Here is a 22,684-nt window from a genome sequence, read left to right as displayed (position 1 = left end):
GTAAGGTCATTTCTTCACTAGGCCCCTTGACAACAAGGAGTAAAAAGGGAGAAGCAAAGCGCCATGTAGCCTGCCTCTCACCACCTAGTTTTTCCTCATTGACGCCAGGTTGGGTGGAGGCTCAGTTCCCCACTGGATCCTCCTGACAGTGAAGAGGATGAAGTCTAATGCTGATTAGGACCACACTGCACAGCCTCATTAAATCTTATTGCAACTAAGTGCAGATAGGGGTGTAGCTGACTACTTGACCCTGATGGCAGAATCACAGCATTGCCTCTTTCACCAGGCTGGGGATGAAAGATCAGCTCACAGCTTAGCCCCACAACACTATCCTAGCAGGAAAATTGGAGCATTACCTTCTTCTCCTGGGTAGAGATAGAAGATTGGCTGCCTGTTCAGTCCTACCACATGGGGAAATCAGAGTGCACTACCTTTTTCCCCAGGGGTGGGAATGGGGGTTTGAGATAGAAGATCAACTTTCTGCTTGTACTGATACCATGTTGGTATATATGAAGGCTGTCCTTTCATTAGTTGCCATGCCTCTCTCTAATGCTATGATAAATCTTTTTCCTTTATCCCCCATTTATCTTTTGTTTTCTTCTTCTGCATATATTTTAAAGTGGTGAAATTTTGTATTTCAATTACATAAATTGTGTGTGTGTGTGTGTGTATATATATCTGTGTGTGTTTCTAACAAAGAAATATACCTATCATTTTCAGGGTTTTAGCTGAGTTCAATAACCCTCCCCCTATATAGGTCTTGACTGCCCTCAGTCTAGATCCTTGAGGGGTTATAACATGCAGTTCCCCAAGTCCACAGGTGGCCTTTGGCCTTGGCTGCAGGTGATCTTATAGGGAGTGAGGAGTGTAGTATCCCTGGGAGTAGGAAAATATATTTAGAGTATACTTGTGAGCATTTGCCTAACACTACCAACACCTTTAGGGGAAAGTCATAGAGCACTTGGTAGACAGAAACTATTAGTGGTAACGGAATAAGCCAAAAAACCACATGGTTTAAACATAAACAAAACACAACACCTATCAGTTGACTACTTGTACCACCGTGTTAGGTGTCAGAAGATAGAACGATGAGTGGGACAAATACCTTGCCCCAATCTAGTAAAGACAATGGTCACATGATCAGTTGTAAAGGATATTGCTGTGGTGGTAATGTGACAAATCACCTAAGGTGCCACAGTTAATATGGAGTCAAGACAAATCTTAAGCCAGCTGACAGATCATCTTAATCTGTCAGTGCTCTTTGCTGATGCGTACTGTACTTTGTAAACTTATCTCCTTTATACCAATTATGTTACTGTAATAAAATGGTTTACTCCAAGTAAGTCTTTTTCCTCCACCTGGCTATAAGGTCTTTGAAGTCGCCAGCTACGTTCTTTTCATTCTTGTATCCACAGTACCTGGCACAGAGTAGGTACTCATTCAAAAAGTATTTGTCAATTGTCTAGGTTCCAGACATTGTTCTAGATACTGGGAATACAAGACACACAAACTCTTAGCTCTCAAGATACGTACATTATGGTAAAGAAGATGAACAACTATGATTAAAGACCTTAGTACTCTGTCATTTAGGGGATGGCTTGTACTTTACTGAGGAGTCTCTAAGTGAGTCCCTTGGAGACCCTTAGGGCTGCATATTTTTGATAAATTTGTCTTTGTCAAAATAGTTTGAGTTGGAATAGACATAAAAATCTTCATTTCTCTAGCTCATTGGTCTTTTCACAATATGAATTGCTTGAACGGTCCTGGGAATGTCATGCTATTAGGGTTCAGTTCAATTCAACCAACACAATATAAGTTGGCAAAGCACTGGTAAATATTTTACATATATTACTGGGTTGGCCAAAAAGTTCGTTCGGGTTTTTCCATACGATGTTACAGAAAAACCTGAATGAACTTTTTGGCCAACCGAATATCTCACTGAATCACACTTTTTGGTTAAAAAGGTCTTTCACTACCCATACCTACCCTCCCTCTCCTGCCCCAGGTCCTGTTAGGTACATTCTTCACAGGATGCTTCCAAGGTACCCTGTGCACTCATCTAGTGTTATAGATGTATTGTAATTCCCCACTTTCTGTCAGCTACATTCACTAATACATTTTTAGTTACTCAAGGTCAGGTGGGCAGGAGAAGGTGGTTGATCATATGTATTTTAGGTCCAAATTCCAACTCCCTTATCTAATCTTACTAAGCCTCAGTTTCCTCATCTGCAAAATGTATAAAATAACAATGCCTACTTTGTTATAAGGATTAAATAAAATGATAAACATAAAAAGCTTATCAATATGGTACCCATCTATAGTATATCATTGTTAATGATTTATAGCATGGTGCCTGCTATATAGTAGGTATAATATATGCTAGCTAGGGTGAAGTGTATATTTAAAATTGTTAGTGTTACTATAATAAATAGTGATAATATTACTCCTTCTAGGAATAGTAGTGAGGGGTGAGGATCTTACATGAGATCGATGTATTAATAATCCCATAAGAGATACTGTAAATGCTATAATGATATTTATATATACTAAAGGCATTTGATAATTATGAACTTGATCACAATCTAATGAGTCAAAATTATTTATTTTAGCTTAAACTAATTATCATATTCAGTCCATTCTAGTCCTTTTTGGGTTCATTTATAAGCCAGGCTTGTTGTTAGTAGTAGGATTAGGAATAGCGCTACAACAAGTATTGTTTTTAGATTATTTGCTTGGGATGCTCAGGATAAAGGTAAAAAGGAGGTCAATCACTAAGTCAAAGAGAAGAAATGTTATAGCTACTAAGAAAAAACTTATGGAAAAGGGTAAGCATGCCGATCCTATGGGATCAAATCTCCCACTCATAGGGACTTGTTTTTTCTGTATAAATATTTAATTGAGGGAGTCAGAATGAAGTAAATACAAGTAGTGAGGCTAGTGCTATACTTATAATTAGTATCATTTATAAGATTTATTATTCTTTTTCAGATTATACCAAATTGATAAGAAGTCAATGTAGTATTTAATACTAAAAGGATAAGATCCTCATCAATAAATAGACACATAAAGGAACAGTCATACTACATCCACAAAATGTCAATATCAGGCAGTGTCTTCAAAGCTGAAGTGATGATTGTAAGTGAAGTGGAATTTTAACTGGCCTAAGAAGCAGACGACTAGGAAAGTAGAGCCAATAATTATAGGCAGACCGTGGAATCCTGTAGCTATGAAGAAAATTGAGCCATATACCCTGTCTGAGATTGTAAAAAGTGTTTTGTAGTACTCTGAGGCCTGTAGAAGTGTAAATTATACACCTAAGGTAATTGTAATAAAAAGAGCTTGGAGCATATGCTTACAGTTTCCTTCTATAAGGCTGTGGTAGGCTCAGATGATGGATACTCCAGAAACTAATCACACTGAGGCATTAAGGTGTGGCACTTCTAGTGGATTTAGAGGACGGATACCTGTTGGTGGTCAACATCCACCTAATTCAGATGTAGGAGCAAGACTTGAGTGATAGAAGGCTCAGAAAAAGCCAGTAAAAAAGAAGACTTCTGAAATAAATAATAAATAGGATTATTCCATACTGAAGTCATTTTTGAACGACTGGTGTATGGCGGCCTTGGAAAGTGCTTTCTCGGACAATATCTTGTTATCATTGGTATACTGTTAAGGTATTAGTTAATAGACCTAATGATAATAATATTATTGAATTAAAGTGAAATCAAATTAGTAGGCCTGATGTTATTAGAAGGGCTGAGAGAGCTCCTGTAAGGGGCCAGGGACTGGCATTTACTATGTGATATGGCTTTGGTGGGTCATTATGTGTTGTCATGTAAGTAAAGACTTACTAGTAAGGTGAATACGTAAGCTTGAGTTAGGGCAACAGCAAATTTGAGCATAGTAAGTAAAGCAAGGATAATAAATGTAATGAGGGCTGTGGTGGTACTAATATTTAGTAGTGCTAGAGTTGTTCCCCTAATTAAATGAATTAATAGATGTCCTGCTATAATGTTAGCTGTTAATTATACAGCTAAGGCTATTGCCTGAATAAAGAGGAACTGGTGGTCCTTGTGGTAAAAAACAGGCTAAGGATGCTTTTGTTTAATGGCAGAAACCAGTAATTACAGTTCCTGCTCACAGAGCGACTGCTATACCTAAATTTATTGAGAGTTGTATAGTGGGTGTAAATGAATGTGGTAAGAGTCCTAGTAAATTCGTTGATCCAATAAATAGGATAAGTGATATAAGCATTAGTGTTCAGGTCTGTCCTTTGTGGTTGTGAATAGCTGTTATTTATTTCAATGTAAGTTGGACTAATCATTGTTGAATAGAAATCATGCGGTTGTTGATTAGTTGGTTAGGTGTGGGGAATAAAATACTTGGGAATATAACGATTAATACAACAACAGGAAGTTCTAATATTGCTGGGTTAATGAAAGAGGCAAATAAATTTTCGTTCATTTTGCTTCTCAAGGGGTGAGTTGTTTTTGTGTTTTAGTATATTTTAATTCTGGGTTTGAAGTATAAATATATTTAAAACTTTTTAGTTGGAATATAATGAATAGAACTAGAATTATTGATAAAATAGTAATAAACCATGTTGATGTGTCTAGTTGTGGCATATCATTAAGGGTAGATTTAACACCCAGTCTTTAACTTAAAAGGTTAAAGCTAATTAGCTGCTTAATGAATTTATAATATTGATGCAGATCATTTCTCGAAGTATTTAAGTGGAATGAATTCAAGGATGACATGCATGAAGCTATGATTTGATCCACAAATTTCTGAGCATTGTCCATAATATAGGCCTGGTGGTGTTGATATAAGGGTTGTCTGATTTAAGCGTCCTGGAATGGCATCTGTTTTTAGGCCTAATGAAGGAATAGCTCATGAGTGTAAAACATCTTAGGAAGAAATTAATATTCGGATTGTTTTCTCTATGGGTAGAACTTCTTGGTTATCTACTTGTAATAATTGCAGCTCTCCTGGTTTTAGATCTGAAGTACAAATCATATATGAGTCGAAATTTAAGTCTTCATAGTCTGTGTATTCGTAACTTCAATATCATTGGTGTCCTATAGTTTTTATAGTCAGAGAGGGATTATTAATTTTGTCTATCATTTAAAGAATTCATGGTGATGGCAAGGGAATTAAAATTAGGATGATGGCTGGTAAGATTGTTCAAATTGTTTCCACTTCTTGTGCATCTATTGTGCTTGTATGTCTTAGCTTAGTTGTTAATATGAGTGAAATAATAAATAGGACTAAGGAGCTAATTAAAAATATGATTATTAATGTGTGATCATGGAAGTGTAGAATTTCTTCTATAATAGGTGATGTTGCATTTTGAAAGCCTAAGTTGAAAAGGATGTGCCAAAGAGTTATACAGGGTTTTCACCTATAACTTAACTTTGACAAAGTTATGTAAATTTTACTAATATCTCACTTAACGAGAAAGACATAATGGTATTGGCTTGAAACCAGTAAAAGAGGGTTTGATTCCTTTCTTTCTTATTTAGTTACTTTAACATAAGTGGGTTCTTCAAATGTGTGATATGGTGGAGGACATCCATGTAATCATTCTAGGTTTGTAGTGGTTAGCTCTACTATTGAGACCTCTCGTTTTGATGCAAATGCTTCTCGGTTATAAAAATTATCAATTATAAAAATTATAAAGATTATAAAAATTATTAGTATCACTGCTGTTAGTGAAATGAATGAGCCTATTAATGAAATACTATTTCATGTTGTGTATGCATCAGAGTAGTAGTAATATCATCATGGTATTTCATATAGACCAAGGAAGTGTTGTGGGAAGAAAGTTATATTTACGCCTACAAATATAATTACGAAATGACTTTTTGCTCATGCTGAGTTAAGTGTGTAGCCTGTGAATAGTGGGAATCAATGTATGAAGCCTCCTGTAATGGCGAACACTGCTCCTATTGATAGTACATAATGGAAATGTGCAACTACACAATACACATCGTGAAGAACGATTTCTAGGGACGAGTTGGCTAAAATGATTCCTGCTGAACCACCTGCTATAAAAAGGAAAGTAAAGCCTAGGGCTCATAATATAGCAGGGGATCATTTGATATTACCCCCGTGAAGAGTTGCCAGTCAGCTAAATACTTTTACTCCTGTACAAATAACGATAATTATAGTAGCTGATGTCAAATATTCTCGTGTATCAACATCTATGTGTAAACATATAATGGGCTCATATGATAAACCATAAAAAGCCGATAGATGTCATAGCTCATGCTATGCCCATATACTATGCCTCAAAGGCCCTTTTTTTCCCTGAATAATAAGTTACAATATGTGAGATTATTCCAAATCCAGGTAAGATAAGAATATAAACCTCAGGGTAACCAAAAAATCAGAACAGGTGTTGATAAAAGAATCAGGTCTCCTCCTCCTGCAGGGTCGAAAAAGGTTGTATTTAGATTTTGGTCCGTTAGTATGGTAATTTCAGCTGCTAGTAATGATAATAATAGTAATACAGCTGTAATTAGGACAGATCACACAAATAATGGTGTTTGGTATTGAGATATAGTGGGTGGTTTATGTTAATAATTGTGGTAATAAAATGAATAGCATCTAGAATTGAAGAAACACCTGCTAAATATAAGAAAAAACTGGTAAGATCAACTGAAGCTCCTCATGAGCTAAGTTTCTGGCTAGAGGTGAGTATACAGTTCAGCCTGTATCTGCACCAGCTTCTACCACTGAGGATGCGAGTAAGAGTTCAAGAAAGAGGGTGGAAGTAATCAGAAGCTTCTGTTTTTCGCACGAGGGAAGGTTATATCGGGTGCTCCAATTATCAGTGGAACTAACCAGTTTCTGAAGCCTCCAATTATAATAGGTATAACTATGGAGAAAATTATTACGAATGTGTGGGCTGTTACAATTACATTGTAAATGTGATAATCCCCAAGTAATGCTCCAGGTTGACGTAATTCAGCACAAATTAGTAGGCTTAAGGAAGTACCCACTATCCCAGCCCAAGCACCAAATAATAAGTACAAGGTGCCGTTATCTTTATAATTGGTTGAGAATCATCAGCGGTTTATGAACATAGGTAAAATGGCTGAGTAAGCATTAGACTGTATATCTAAGGACAGAAGTTGAGTCCTCTTTTTGCCAAGTCCTGTGGTGAATTAAACATACTGAACTGCAAATTCAAAGAAGCAGCTTCAATTCTGCTGGGGCTTCTCCTGCCTTTTTTTTTTCCTGACGGTGGGAGAAGTAGATTGAAGCTAGCTGACTAGGGTATTTAGCTGTTAACTAAAATTTCGTGGGAATGAAATCCCACCAATCACGTGACGATTTAGCTTAACTAAAGTGTTTGATTTGCATTCAATTGATGTAGTATAGAGTCTTGCAATCCTTATTATACAGGAATTAAGTAAATTATACCTGCTTAGGGCTTTGAAGGCTCTTGATCTATATTAACCTAAATTCCTATTCCAGTACTGAAAGGATTGGTGTAAGGGGTAAAAGTAATGTAGATATTACAGTTATTATTGGTAGAAAAGTTTTTTGTTTTATATATTCAAATGATCATTTTATTTTTATGTTATTGACTGATGGTAATATGGTTAGTGATGTAGAATACGTAAGTTGTATGGAGAAATATAGGTTAAGCAGTGCTGTGATAGCTATTAGTGTGGGTAAAATAATGTTCTTTTTTGTTGTTGTTATTTCTTGAATAATTACTCAATCCTGATAGTGGTGGGATGCCTCCTATTGATAATAGAATGGTGAGGATAAGAGTTGTAATGATGGGTATTTTGTTTCTTGTGTGTGATAATGAAAATGTAGTGGTGGCTGAGCTGTGAATGAGTAATGTGAATATAGTGAGTGTTATTTTTTTTAATTAAGTTATTTTTGGCTGCATTGGCTCTTCGTTGCTGCACGCGAGCTTTTTCTAGTTGCAGCAAGTGGGGGCTACTCTTTGTTGAGGTGCACGGGCTTCTCATTGCGGTGGCTTATCTTGTTGCGGAGCATGGGCTCTAGCCACGCGGGCTTCAGTAGTTGTGGCGGGCGGGCTCAGCAGTTGTGGCTCGCGGGCTTTAGAGCACAGGTTCAGTAGTTGTGGCACATGGGCTTAGTTGCTCCACGGCATGTGGGATCTTCCCAGACCAGGGCTCGAACCCATGTTGCCTGCATTGGCAGGCGGATTCTTAACCACTGTGCCACTAGCGAAGTCCAGTGAGTGTTATTATAATGTAAATTAGTAGGTTTAGGATTGTTAGAGTTGGATTATATAATATGATAGCTGTTATTCAGCCTATGTGAGCGATTGATGAGTAAGCTATGACATTTCGTAGTTGCATTTGATTTAGTCTGCCTCATCCTCCAATTATGACTGCTAGTGTGGATATGATTAGTCGTAAGTTTAGGTTAATGGATGGTGAAGTTTGGTATAATACAGATAGTGGTGCATGTTTTTGTCATGTTAATAGAATTAAGGCTGCTTTTAGTGAAATGCCTGTGTGACTTCAGGTACTCAAAAGTGGAATGGGGATAGTCCTAATTTTATGACTAGAGCTATTTTAATGATTATTGATGCTGTTGGATTAAAGATTTTTGTAATGGTTCACTGACCACAATACAGTATGTTAATGACAACAGCTATTATAAGTAATATTGATGCGGTGGCCTATGTTAAGAAATATTTAGTAGATGCTTCTACGGCTCATGGGTTAAAGTTTTTTTATTAGAATAGGGATGATAGCTAATATATTTCAAACCCAATTCAAATAAGTAATCAGTGTGAACTAGTTATTTCATTATGGTCCCTGAAATAATGGTTATTAAGATAATGATAAGGATAATGGGATTTTCATTTTCAGGGTATGGGCCCAACAGCTTATTTAGCTGACCTTACTATAGAATATAGTGTAATGTGGTAGCACGAAGAATTCTGAATTCTTAAGGGGTAGGTTCAATTCCTATAATTCTAGAAATAACAGGATTTAAACCTCTATTATTTACTCTATCAAAGTAACTTTTTTATCAGACATATTTCTTATGTTTGTGAAGGGATGCTTGACGTTATGATAGGTAGTGAAACGTGTCATATACACAGGGCTAGTGTTAGTGATAGATACTTTTTCAAAGTAGATGTATGAGTTGATCATATCAGAATCATGGGTAGGATGCTTGAATGCATAAGGAGATTGTTAATAGTAGTGTTTTGATAATAAAACTGGTTGTGTATAGTTCTGGTGTATGGGGATCGTGGAATGCTCCTAGAAATAGGATTGTTGTGAAAATATTTATTATGATGATGTTGGCATATTCTGCTAGGAAAAATATAGCAAATGGGCCTGCTGCATATTCTACGTTAAAGCCAGATACAAGTTCTAATTCTCCTTCTGTTAGATCGAAAGGGGTTCGATTAGTTTCTGCTAGGGTAGAAATAAATCATATTATGGCTAGAGGTCATGATGTAAAAATTATTGTTCTTGTGTTGTGATGAGAGTTGAGAGGGTAAAGGATCCATTTATTAAAAGGACTGATAAAAGGATAATTGCTAGTGTTACTTCATATGAAATTGTGTCACTGCTCATAGGGCTCCAATTAGAGCATATTTTGAATTAGAAGCTTATCCAGATCATAGAATGGAATAGATGGCTAGGCTTGACATAGCTAATATGAATTATACTCCTAGATTTATGTCGATGAGAGGGTAAGGTATAGGTAGCGGGATTTATGATTAAGGCTAAGGTTAGAGCTAGGATTGGTGCAAGAATAAATATGGAGATGGAAGATGTAGCTGGTTGTAGTGGTTCTTTAATGAATAGTTTGACTGCATTGGCAACAGGTTGTAATAGGCCATATGGTCCAAAGATGTTTGGTCCTTTTCAAAGTTGCGTGTAACCTAATACTTTTCATTCAATTAATGTAAGAAATGCCACAGCTAGAATTGGGACCATGAGTATCCAGATGTTAATTATAAACATTTTGTTAGGGAGAAGAGTTGAACCTCTGTTTATAAAGGTTTAACTTTTATGCAATTACCAGGCTCTGCCACCCTAACAAACCCTGTTCTTGGGTAGTACATTTATAAAATAAATTAAGATCATATCATTAACTGATTTTAAGGCACTTTTGTAAAGTAGACCTTATTTCTCTTGTCCTTTCATACTGGGAGAAATACATAATAGATAGAAACCAACCTGGATTACTCTGGTCTGAACTCAGATCATGTAGAACTTTAATTGTTGAAAAAACGAAACTTTAATAGCGGTTACACCATTGGGATGTCCTGATCCAACATCAAGGTCGTAAACTCTATTGTCGATATGAACTCTAGAATAGGATTGCACTGTTATCCCTAGGGTAACTTGTTCCATTGATCAATTTTTGGATCAATAAGTGATAAGATATTTTGACTAGTTGGTTTAGATTTTAATCATTTGGAGGCTTTTTTGTCCTCCGAGGTCACACCAACCAAAATTGTTAACCCATAATGAAACTTGTTATCCCTTGGTGGTTTAGTTTGGTTTTTTGGGGTGTTAACAAATGAAAGCTCCATAGGGTCTTCTCGTCTTATTTTATTATTCCTGCCTCTTCAAGGGAAGGTCAACTTCACTGATTAAAAGTAAGAGACAGTGAAATCCTCCTGTGGCCATTCATACACGTCCTTATTTAGAGAACAATTGATTATGCTACCTTTGTATGGTCAGGATACCGTGGCCATTTAACAGATGTCACTGGGCAGGTTGTGCCTCTACTATTAGTTATGCTAGAGGTGACGTTTTTGGTAAACAGGCAGGGTTTGTGTTTGCCAAGTTCCTTTTACTTCTTAAAATCTTTCCTTAAGTGCATGCCTGCATTGGGTTAACAGTATATTATAATAAGTAATTTAATGTTGATTTAGATTTATTTACTGTTAATTTTCAGTACAGTATCAGTTACTGATGTAAGCTTATGCAGGGAGAAATATTTCTTGTTACTCATATTAACGTCATTGCTTCTATTGGTTAATAATTAGTCCAGTATTAAACTAGTTGATTTGCTTATAGTTGTTATTAAGGTAAATATATTGTTGAGCTTGAACGCTTCCTTAATTGGTGGCTGCCTTTAGGTGAACTATGGTGTTGTTTTTACTCTCTAGATAAGGTTGTACCCTACTTCTAAAAAGCTGTACCTTTTTCGATTAACATTTAAAAATACATTACAATTTATAGTTTTTTTAGGTAATTTTTAAAGTTGAACTAAGATTCTTTTTCTGGACAACCAGCTATCACCAGACTCATTAGGCTTGTCACCTCTACTTATAAATCTTCTCATTATTTTGCCACATAGATGAGTTTGTTCTAATAAACTGTTCATAAATAGCTTGTCTGGTTTCAAGGTATTTAAGTTATTTTTGTTAAATGTTTACTAGTTAAATCATTATGCAAATGGTAAAAGGGGTAAGCTTTGCTTTTTACTACTTTTAATGCTTCTTTCATCATTCCTTTACGGTACTTTCTCTATAGCGCCAAAAGATTTTAAAATTTCTATTTCCTATACTTTAACTATTAGGTTAATGGTTTATTTGATTTGCTTGTGGTAATTAAAATTGTGGGAGGTTTGGGTTACAGTTAGTTCAAAGTATTCATAAATTATGAAATCTCCTGGGTGGTAAACTAGGTGCTTTATTTAAGCTATGCTTTGATTTGTCCAAGCACACTTTCCAGTATGCTTACCTTGTTATGAATTGTCTCCTCTCATATGATTAGTATTTGTTAATAGATTATAGAGGATTATTTTAATACTTGAGAAAGGTGATGGGCGGTGTGTGTGTGCTTCATAGCCTTATTCAATTAAGCACTCTATTCTTTTTTTTTTTTTTTTTTTCCGTACGCGGGCCCCTCACTGTTGTGGCCTCTCCTGTTGCGGAGCACAGGCTCCGGACGCACAGGCTCAGCGGCCATGGCTCACGGGCCCAGCCGCTCCACGGCATGTGGAATCTTCCCGGACCAGGGCACGAACCCGTGTCCCCTGCATCGGCAGGCGGATTCAACCACTGCGCCACCAGGGAAGCCCCACTCTATTCTTAATTTACTACTAAAGCCTCCTTTTTTAAAAAAAATATTTATTTATTTATTTTGCCTGTGCCAGATCTTAGTTGCAGCACGCGGGATCTTTAGTTGTGGCATGAGGGATCTTTTAGTTGCAGCATGCGGGCTCTTAGGTGCGGCACGCAGACTTCTTAGTTGCGTCATGCGTGTGCGATCTAGTTCCCCAACCAGGGATCGAACCCGGGACCCCTGCATTGGGAGCATGGAGTCTTACCCACTGGACCACCAGGGAAGTCCCCTCCTTTGGTTTTTAGTTTCATAAAAACTTTTGTGTAATAAGAAATATATTCTTGGGACTTCCCTGGTGGCCCAGTGGTTAAGACTCTATGCTGCCAATGCAGGGGCTGCGGGTTCGATCCCTGGTCAGAGAACTAAGATCCCACATGCCGTGCAGCGTGGCCAAAAGATTAAAAAAAAAATTGAAAAAAAAGAAATATATTCTTGAAATAGAAAATGTAGCCCATTTCTACTCACTCCATAAGTTACACCTTGACCTAACGTTTTTATGTATAATTATTATGCTTACTGTTGTTCCTTTTTAGGGTTTGCTGAAGATGGTAGTATATAGATGAATTAGCAAGGGTTGGTGAGGTTTATTGATTATAGAACAGGGTCCTCTAGAGGGATATGAAACACTGCCAACTTCTTTGAGTTTTAAGCTGCTGCTAGTAGTACTCTGGTGAATAATTTTGTCATTGTAATTATTTGAGTTTAGGGCTAAGCATAGTGGGGTATCTAATCCCAGTTTGAGTCTTAGCTGTCATGTAATCAGGAAATATTAAAGTCACTGGTAGTTTATTTTTATTTTAGCTATGGCTTTTTATGGCTTAGTTAGAATTTAACTTTTTGAAAACTTATTCTGTCACATGCTTTATGCAGGTTTTCTATTAATTTAGGTTTATCAAATGACCGCGGTGGCTGGCACGAAATTTTCCAACCTTGGATAATATAACTTAGTCAAAGTTGCATTTATGGCTTAATTTTTATCACTGCTGTTTCCTGTGCAGGTGTGGTTGAGCAAGGCATTATGAGCTACTATTGTAGTGTGCTTGATGCCTGCTCCTTTTAATCTTTATGATTTACAGGGCATTCTAACTGGGGTGTGGATGCTTGCATGTGTAATTTTATTAAAAACTAACAGAAAGGCTAGGACCAAACCTATGTGTTTATGGAGTTAGTAAACTCATCTAGGTATTTTCAGTGCCTTGCTTTAAGTCTTAACTGCATTAACAGGCTGAGTTTGTATGCATGATTATGTGGTAATGTGTACATGATTAATTTGTGTATTTTATATTAGATTTAGTGTTGAATTTTAAAATTTAATTTTAATAAAAGTGGCTGATAAATCTAGGGAGATGTCTGTCTATATAAGTGGTATATATCTACATAATTTATTGGTATGATTAGGATTTATTTTACTTGAGTATTGAAATGTCTGTGTTTTGTTGGATAGATTAATTAAATTCTATGTATTTGTATGTTTCTTACCTTGTTTTTGGGGTTTGGTAGGGTGTCATAGGCATATGGAGCATAGGGCTTAGTGGGGGGTAAGGGGATTTGTTAAGCAGGGCGTTTACCTATTTAATAAATGTGTACGTGTATGTGCATGTAATTATGTACATGTACATGCACATGTACATGTGTGTAATTTCCTTATGTCCTGTAACCATTGACTGAATAACACCTTATGGTTGATGATGCTGGTTAATAATATTCAATTAAGTCCAGCTACAATTTATTTCACTTTGTTAAGTCCTCAGATGGCCATAGCCGAGTCACAGCACCCCTTAAAAATTAAAAAATACCAAATACATGAACCACAATTATGTGTGAGCATGGGCTGATTAGTCATTAGCCCACTGAGATGTCTTATTTAAGGGGTAAGGGTGGGCGATTTTAGGTGAGATGGTCCTGAAGTAAAAACCAGATGTCTGATAAAGTTCATTAATAGAAACCACTACAAGTCATGGGCCCTGAGCGAGAAGAGAGACACATGCTAAGTGGGTTGATGGTTTCACGTGGCTTGCTGATTAAGCTTGTGATCTATTGGATATGATATGCATGTTGACTGGAATTGATCTGACTTAATGTACTATGTACTATTAATACCATTATGTTCTATGTAATATCAATAATATAATGTACATGCTTATAAGCATGGGGCAGATAATTAATGCACAATTACACATATCATATATTATATATATATATAATATGTATGTACTTATATACGTGGATATATACCATATGCATGAAATACATTAGCTATTTATGGGAGAGGAAAATGTTATTTTAATACTGACATGGTACTTTAAGATTGTGGAAATGTCCCATAACAATTATCAGGGAATAGTTTAAGTAGAGTTTCAGCTTTGGGTGCTGATGGTGGAGCTTGAGCTTTTTCCTTGAGTCCTGGGGAGATACATTATTCTCTTTTTCTAGTTTACAAGACCAGGGTAATAAATATACTACAAAGACTCTTCATATTAGGAGATTACTTTCAATAATGCTAACTACTGGTATTAGCACTAGAATTAAAAAGAAGTATAAGATGGATGCTAGCTGTCTGGTAATAATGAAGGGGTGTTCTATGGGTTGTACTCCAATTCATGTTAATGTTAGTAGATCTGCTACTAATACTCAGAATAGGCACTGGCTGAGAGGTCAGAGTGTTATACTTCGTTGTTTGGATGTGTGGAATATTGGAATGAATGCTAGAATTAAAATTGAGAAGATTAGGGCTAGTACACCTCCTAGTTTGTTGGGAAGTGATCGTAGGATTGCATATGCGAATAGGAAATATCATTCTAGCTTAATATGGGGTGGTGTGTTGAGAGGATTTGCTGGAATATTGTTGTCTGGATCTCCTAGCAGGTCGGGTGAGAATAATTCTAGTATTAGTAATGCTAGGATTAGTTGTAAAGTGCCTAAAACATCTTTGACTGTATAATATGGATGAAACGGAATTTTATCTATGTCAGATAGATTCCTGTGGGGTTATTAGAGCCTGTTTCGTGAAGAAATAGAAGATGGATGGTTGCTAGGGCTGCGATAATAAATGGAAGAATAAAATGGAAGGTGAAAAATTGTGTGAGGGTTGCTTCATCTACTGAAAATCCACCTCAGATTCATTCAACTAGGTTTGTTCCCATTTAACCTCCAGCTAATAGTGAAGGGACTGGTGCCAGAATTCAAGTCTTCTGACTCAAAATCTTGTACTCTTTCTATAACAGTATAATGCCTGGTAGATTTATGCCACTCTTTTCCTAAATAAATTTTAGGCCAGTAATCAGATGGGATTTTTGTGCTATTTTTAGATGAATAAGCCTGGAAGAAGTAGTTTGAATAGCAAAATATTAAAATTTCCAGGACATTTTAATGGCTTATTGGGACAACTGGATTGAATATTAGGATCAGTAATGTCCTGGACAATTGGGATTTCTGTCTTTAAAGTGACTAAACCCTTCTGCGTGTAGTCCAAGACACTCTTATATCAAATTCTACTCCCTACAAAATAGTATTAGCATGGGGGTTCCAATGTCTTGGATTAAGGAGTCAGTCATTAAAAATTATGAGGAAAAGTACTGACAATTCTTTAAGGGCTTAGAATCTTCTCCCCTGTGTGAGCATGGTTCATACCTACTGAGTGCAAAATATGAAGTAGACCAAGTTTTCCTTTCTCTTCTCGCCTTTCATCTCAGTGTTTCTTTCTTGCCCAATCCTCATCCCAAGCCACACAACCCTTGTTCCATTTGTGAAGTACTGCTGTTAGCCTGGCATGGCATTTAGACAGCCGAATCTTGAACAACTGAAAATTCTCAAGGTGTAAAAAAAGGAATCCAGTATAGTTCATTTCAAGTATTAATGGAAAATTGGGATGAGGAGAATGGCTTCTGTAAAATTGTTCATGTCACAACAGCTGGGCAAAGATAGTCTATGCTTTCCTGGTGCTATTGTGAGTTGCCCATTAAACAACAGCCATTTTGGGAGAGGCAGAAGAATTAAATACTATAACCTGCTGAAGTTAATGTTATATTTATATTGCTTTATAATAATTTATAATAAACTATGATTAATAATATAAATAAAATTTACTTATAATAAATTCTCAATAAAGTATGTGCTTTCTTGATGACAGAATATTCAGTAAAAATTAATTCAAAACAATGTAAAATGTTAACAATGGTTTTTAAAGGATATATCAATCTACTTACTGATTTTCTTTTTCTATTTGTATTTTTCTGTCCATAGGCCTTATCTTGTATTAACTCATCTGAAAAAGAATGAAAAAATGATATAATTAAGTTAGCACTTGTGGCATTTGACAAGCATGTTCTTCAGACATGTCTCGAATGACTATGTAGCATAGCAGTTAAGGGCACAGGCTCTGGAGCCAGACTGCCTAGACTCAAATAGTCTCTGCAACAACTAACCATCTAAATTTGGACAAGTTATCTTGCCTCTCTCTGTCTCAGTTTTGTCATCTGTCAAAGGGTAAAGATCCTCTCTCATAGGATTGTGTGATTTAAAGGGCTAAAGCATCTAATACTGTGTCTGGGACATAATAAGCACAAATGAATGGAAGTTTTGCTGTTATTGTTACCATCGTTACTACTCCCTCTATTCTGACCCCTGACACACTGCACCCTTGGGTCTGTCATCTAGTAACTCTGACTACTAATTTGAATAGCATTGTTAAAATACATAAAGTTATTAAAGTTAAATGTCATCATGCACCATACTTTATGTACATCAAAGATTGTCTTGTAGTCAGATTATAGTCAATGTATTGAACACTTCTACTTTTCTGGCTCAATGCCAGTTCAAGAAATGAAGTAAAAACAAAAAAAATATCGCCATTGCACTCTAGGTGGTTCTGAATGTTTTTGTGGCTGTTAAAGATTAGGCACCTTATCAGAGCTATGCTTGACTGCATGTTTAAAAGATTGCTTTTACTAATCCTTCTTGGAGCCTCATTTTAGCCTATCCTCTAGCAGTCATTTGGGTAATCTTCCATCATTCATTTGCTATACATACCCAACTCTGTAAAGCTGTGTGGACAGACAATCTACATTCTAGATACATTTCATGAGTAATTCTATATTTCCTTAATTCAATTCATGACCCTAGAGAGGATTCTTATGTAATAAACTTAAAGAATTTATAAAAGTACGGAGTGGAACGACCATATTCTTCAATGAATTGTGGTGCTAGGCTAAAAATATGTGCATATATATCAGGAGTCAGAGGGTATCTATGAAAGTAGCTCCAAAGGAACTGGGCTAGGCATATGCCTCTAATTTGCTTAAAGGTAATGATAATTCAAGGAATTTAGCAAGAGTGCTGAACCTTACTAAATAAACTTTAATATACTGCATTTTATCTTATATAATGTATCTATAGAAGAATTAGGTTAATTATATAAGACTGGTCTACGTAAATAAACTGAAGAGTGTAATGCAAAGTATAATAAAATCATTTAAAATATATATTTAGGAACCTTGAATCGTTTTTAAAAGGCTCTGTTCAGACATAAATTTAGGAATATAGCCTTCTAGAGAAATAGGAGACCAAACAGTCTTAAAACCATCTTTCTCATTTTAAAAATGAGAAAAAGATCCAGAAAAGTTATGACCTGCCCAAGAGCAAATAGGAGTGAACAATAAGAAAATAAGCCCTGTTTTCCTCCCTAAGCATTTACTTTTTAAAAGATACACCATAGATGTTCTTTCCAATTCTGTATTTGATTTGACACTGCTTATAAAGGCTCTTTACTCTTCAGAGGAGATTGGACCACTGGCTTGTTTCACAGACTTCTTTTACAGAATTGTCAAACTACTCAGCCTTTCCATGCCTCAGTTGCCTCATCTATAAAACTAGTATAATAGTGTCAACCTAACAGGGTTGTATTTATGAAGATTAAATAAATTAATGTATGTGAAATGTCTACAAAGTTATGAAGATTATAAGGCAATATAAGGAAACTGCAAGGGAGTACTGAAATATTTATTCTTAGTATCTAGTTCCATTCTTTAATTTTTAAAATGGGAAAATTGAGGCTTTTATAAGACAAGTGGTTGCCTAAGGTCCAGAGCTAATTAGTGGCAAGGCAGGGGTGAGATCCGGTTTACCCCCCAACAATATTTTCTATTATTTGATACACTATTTCCCCTTTTCAAGCAATAGTCAGAAATAATAAAATAAGGAGCTTGCTTGCTGTTCTAGCAGATTTACTCCAAAAGTTCTTTTATGATTAGAAGACGCCAAAGGATATTAGAATGAAAGTTTTGGAGGCATCATATTATAGGTACTCTCTTATTACTCATGAATGTTATTCCAAATGGTCACTTTCTCTTCTAAAATAAATAGTAATTTAGGTGTACTTTAAATTTTTCCTGACATTTAAAGTATTCCTGGAACTGACATCCTTTGTTCTAAAATAGCTTCCTGTACCCCAATATATATTCTTAGAACTGTTATTATTGTGTAGAACAGATATATAAATACATATCCATATGTATGCATATGGATAAAAACAAACATATATATGGCTAAAACATTAATTTGTAATCATTTTCATTTCACGACATTCAACTATTCAAGATAAGTCAAATTTCCCTTTTGGGGACTTTCTTCTAAAAATACACTTCTCAGTTACAATTTCATCTGATATTTTCCCTGTATGTCTTTTTTTTTTAAATATATTTTTTCATCTTCTATTTCCCCATAAGTTCCTAATTGGAGAACACTCTCTACTACTCAAGGATGCTTTCATGTTACAAAGAAACGTGCCTGCTTGCTCATCCTCCCTGTCAAGTGTTTTATTCTTATTTTCTCTTCATTTTAATTAGATTACTACAGTCTCCTCTGGATGGATATTCGGTTACTACACAGTCATAACTGTCCCAATTGTTGAATATCAAAACATTTCTGTACTAATTTGTAAAGTTGCTGCCTCAAGATATCCAAGTATCCATCTTAGATTCATTGCCCTGGCTATCTTGATTCCCTTAGGAATCTCCCATTTCCTTCAACCCCAACATGACACAGCAGGGGACTTCCAGAACTCTGATCCAGCAGCATTGTCTGATCTGGTTGTTCCATGCTCATGCTGTACTAGTTGTTATCTTGATTATCTTTGGGTTTACTGATATGTCAAATGGGTCTCCATAACAATATCACAGAACAATTCCTTGAATTAGAAAAACTTCACTAGATAGATCTATAGATAGCCAGAACGTTTGTAAACACAGATAAATGTATTAAATGGTTTAGTAATATTATATAATAATGCATGTAAAATAAATATTACCTAGGATCTTAAGGCCATCTGTATTTTGCTTTGCTTGATTTCCCACTAATATTGTAATTCCATAGGTTTTTCATGCCAGTAATCATAAACATCATAGTGTAATTTATATTTTGAAGGAAAGTCTTGATAGTAATTGTTTTACATGAGTTTATGTTCTCAATTTCACTGAATATTTGAAAATTACAACCATATATACAAATAATAACTTACCTAAACCATTAGCGATATTTAAATTTTCATTCACTGTGCTACAGGAACAATGTGAACTCTGAAGTAAAAATAGACCAGAAAAAGTGAATAGAAAAAATAATTAAATATCAATATAATTTTTAAACTTAGCATTATTGATAGCTGTAAATAATAATAAAATGAAATCTAATGTTACCATTTGGATTTATCTTATATAAGGAAAATAATTCATTTCTAATATAACCAGTACACCTGCAGGTGGTGAGATAACTTGCATGGCTGAAACATTGTAGTAGTAGGTTGTTGAGGTAGGAAATGGCAAGCATCAAAAAAGTACATGATACTACTTTGTATATTATTGATCTCTTCTTACTCCCCTAAGCCCCAGGAAACAAAAATAGTAACTTAAAATGTAAAATAAAAATAATATTAACATAAAAGAAAGCATATATCAAAGGAGAATGGAGAAGTGATATGATGGAAAATGGTAGAGTAGGGTGCTCAAAGAATTGGTCCCTTCACTGAAACAAATATAAATGTCAAAGCCTCACAGATCAACTATTTCAAACTCCATAATCTAATACAAAACTTATAGCAACCAGGGACTGGTTAATGCAAAAAGGGGCAGCTAAATTTTGGTGTTTTAAGAAATCTGTAAGGTCATTAGCTGGCCACTGAGATAACGGAAGAGAGACTTCAGTGACTGACCACAAATGGCAAAGAATTTACAGTCTTTGCAAAACAATAGTTTGGATAGGTCACTAAAGAAACATGTGACCACAGCCCTCAAAAATCAACAACAGTACCCTAGAGATGGAGGAGAATTTCCAGAGTTACATTATAATATTTAAAATGCCCAATTTCCAACAAAAAATCACAAGACATACAAAGATATAGGAAATATGGCCCATTCATAGGAAAAAACTTGACAGAAATGGCCTGTGAGGAAGCCCAGATATTGAACTTAATAGACAAGGATTTTAAAATGACTTTCTTAAATATGCTCTTAGAGCAAAAGGAAACCATGGGCAAACAACTAAAGGAAATCAAGAAAACAATATATAAACAAAATGTAAATAAAGAGATAGAAATTATAAAATGGAACCAAATAGAAATTCTGGATCAGAAAGTACAATAACTGAAATGAAAAACTCTTAAGAAGTTCAACAGCATATTGAGCAGATAGAACAAAGGATCACTGAATTGAAGATAGGAAATTAAAATTATCCAGCCTGAGAAGCAGGAAGAAAAAAAGAATGAAAAAAGTGAACAGAGCCTAAAGGACCCTGGGGACAACAATCAAGTGTACCAACATACACATTATGGGAGTCAAAGGAGAAGAGAAATGGCCAGAAAGAATATTTGAAGAAATAATGGCCAAACACTTCCCAAAGTTAGTAAAGGACATGAATCTACACATCCAAAAAGCTCAACACACTTCAAGGAGGATAAACTCAAAGATATATACACCAAGACATAATAAAACTCCTAAAAGACAAAGAGAGAACTTGAAAGCAGCAAGAAAAAACATGACTCATCACATATAAAAATTCTTCAATAAGAGTAACAGCCAATTTCTCATCACAAGCCATGTTAAGTTAGTAGACAGTGGAAAGAAAAAGACTGTCAACCAAGAATTATATAACAAGCAAAACCATCCTTCAAAAATGAAGAAGAATTAAGACATTCCTGGATCAACAAAAGTTAGAGGTGTCTGTCACTATTATTTTTGTTTTACAAGCAATGATAAGGGAGTCTCTCAGGATGGAAGAAAACATACTAGACAGTAACTCAAGCCCATATTAACAAAGAAATCCAGAAAAGGTAACTATGTAGGTAAATATAAAAGCCATTATTATTATATTTTTGGTTTGTAACTTCTAAAATTTCCTACATGCTTAAAAACTTTTTATTTATTTTGCATTGAAATATAATTGACATACAACACTGTATTAGTTTTAAGTATACATAATGATTTTATATATGTATATATTATAGAATGATTACACAATAAGCTTAGTTTACATCCATCACCACACATTTATAATTTTTTTCTTATGATGAGAACTTTTAAGATTTATTCTCTGCAACTTTCAAGTATACAACATAGTATTGTTAACCACCCTATACATCACAAACCAAGGACTTATTTATCTTATAACCAGAAAGTTTGTACCTTTCAACAACCTTCACCCATTTCACCCACCCCCAAAATGCACCTCTGGCAACCACCAATCTGTTCTCTGTACAAATGAGTTTAGTTTTTTTGTTTTAGGTTTCACATATAAGTGAAATCATAAAGCATTTGTCTTTCTCTGACTTATTTCACTTAGTATAATGCTGTCAAGGTCCATCCATGTTGTCTCAAATGGCAGGATTTTCTTCTTTTTTACAGCTGATTAATACTCATTGTGTATGTTTACCACATTCCCTTTATCCATTCATCCACTGATGGACACTTAGGTTGCTTCCATATCTTGCCTATTGTGAATAATGTTGCAGTGAACATGGGAAGGCAAATATCTCTTTGAGATCCTGGTTTCAACTCCTTTGAAAATATATCAGGAGTGGGATTGCTGGATCATCTGGTAGTTCTATATTTAATTTTTTGAGGAACCTCCATACTGTTTTCCAATGTGGCTGCACCAATTTACATTCCCACCAAGTGTACAAGGGTTCCCTTTACTCCACATCCTTGCCAACACTTGTCACTTGTTTATCCTTTTTTTTTTTTTTTTTAATAAATGCCATCCTTACAAGTGTGAGGTGAAATCTCATTGTTCTTTTGATTTGTAGTTCCCTGGTGATTGGTGATGTTCAGCACCTTTTTGTTTTTGGTCATTTGCATGCCTTCTTTGGAGAAATGTCTGTTCAGTTCCTTTGCCTGTTGTTTAATTGGGTTATGTGGGTTTTCTTGCTATTGAGTTGTAGTAGTTTCTTATATATTTTGGATATTAACCCTTCATTAGATATATAATTTGTAAATATTTTTGCACAAGCTATGGGTTGCCTTTTCATTTTGTTGACTGTTAGTTACAGTAAGCAAAACTGTATATCACTTGTATAAAACAGACATATAAACCAATGGAACAGA

General features: G+C 35.3%; 1 protein-coding gene and 1 long non-coding RNA gene across 2 annotated transcripts in view; one reads left to right on the top strand and one right to left on the bottom strand.

Annotated features, from left to right (window-relative positions):
• CATSPERT (catsper channel auxiliary subunit tau) overlaps positions 1 to 22,684 on the bottom strand; it is a 130,710-nt gene that overhangs the window by 31,052 nt on the left and 76,974 nt on the right. The window contains 2 exon segments of the mRNA XM_027124067.1: positions 16,304 to 16,362; positions 19,612 to 19,669. Of these exon segments, the coding sequence (XP_026979868.1) occupies positions 16,304 to 16,362; positions 19,612 to 19,669 (117 nt within the window).
• The window catches only part of LOC113629560 (uncharacterized), a 53,981-nt gene that overhangs the window by 23,314 nt on the left and 7,983 nt on the right, over positions 1 to 22,684 (top strand). The window lies entirely within an intron of this gene.

Source organism: Aethalodelphis obliquidens, unplaced genomic scaffold (genome assembly GCF_003676395.1).
Source record: "Aethalodelphis obliquidens isolate GAN/ISIS:26980383/991018 unplaced genomic scaffold, ASM367639v1 scaffold2, whole genome shotgun sequence".
Lineage (NCBI taxonomy): Eukaryota > Metazoa > Chordata > Mammalia > Artiodactyla > Delphinidae > Aethalodelphis > Aethalodelphis obliquidens.
This window is presented reverse-complemented; position numbering and strand designations above follow the sequence as displayed.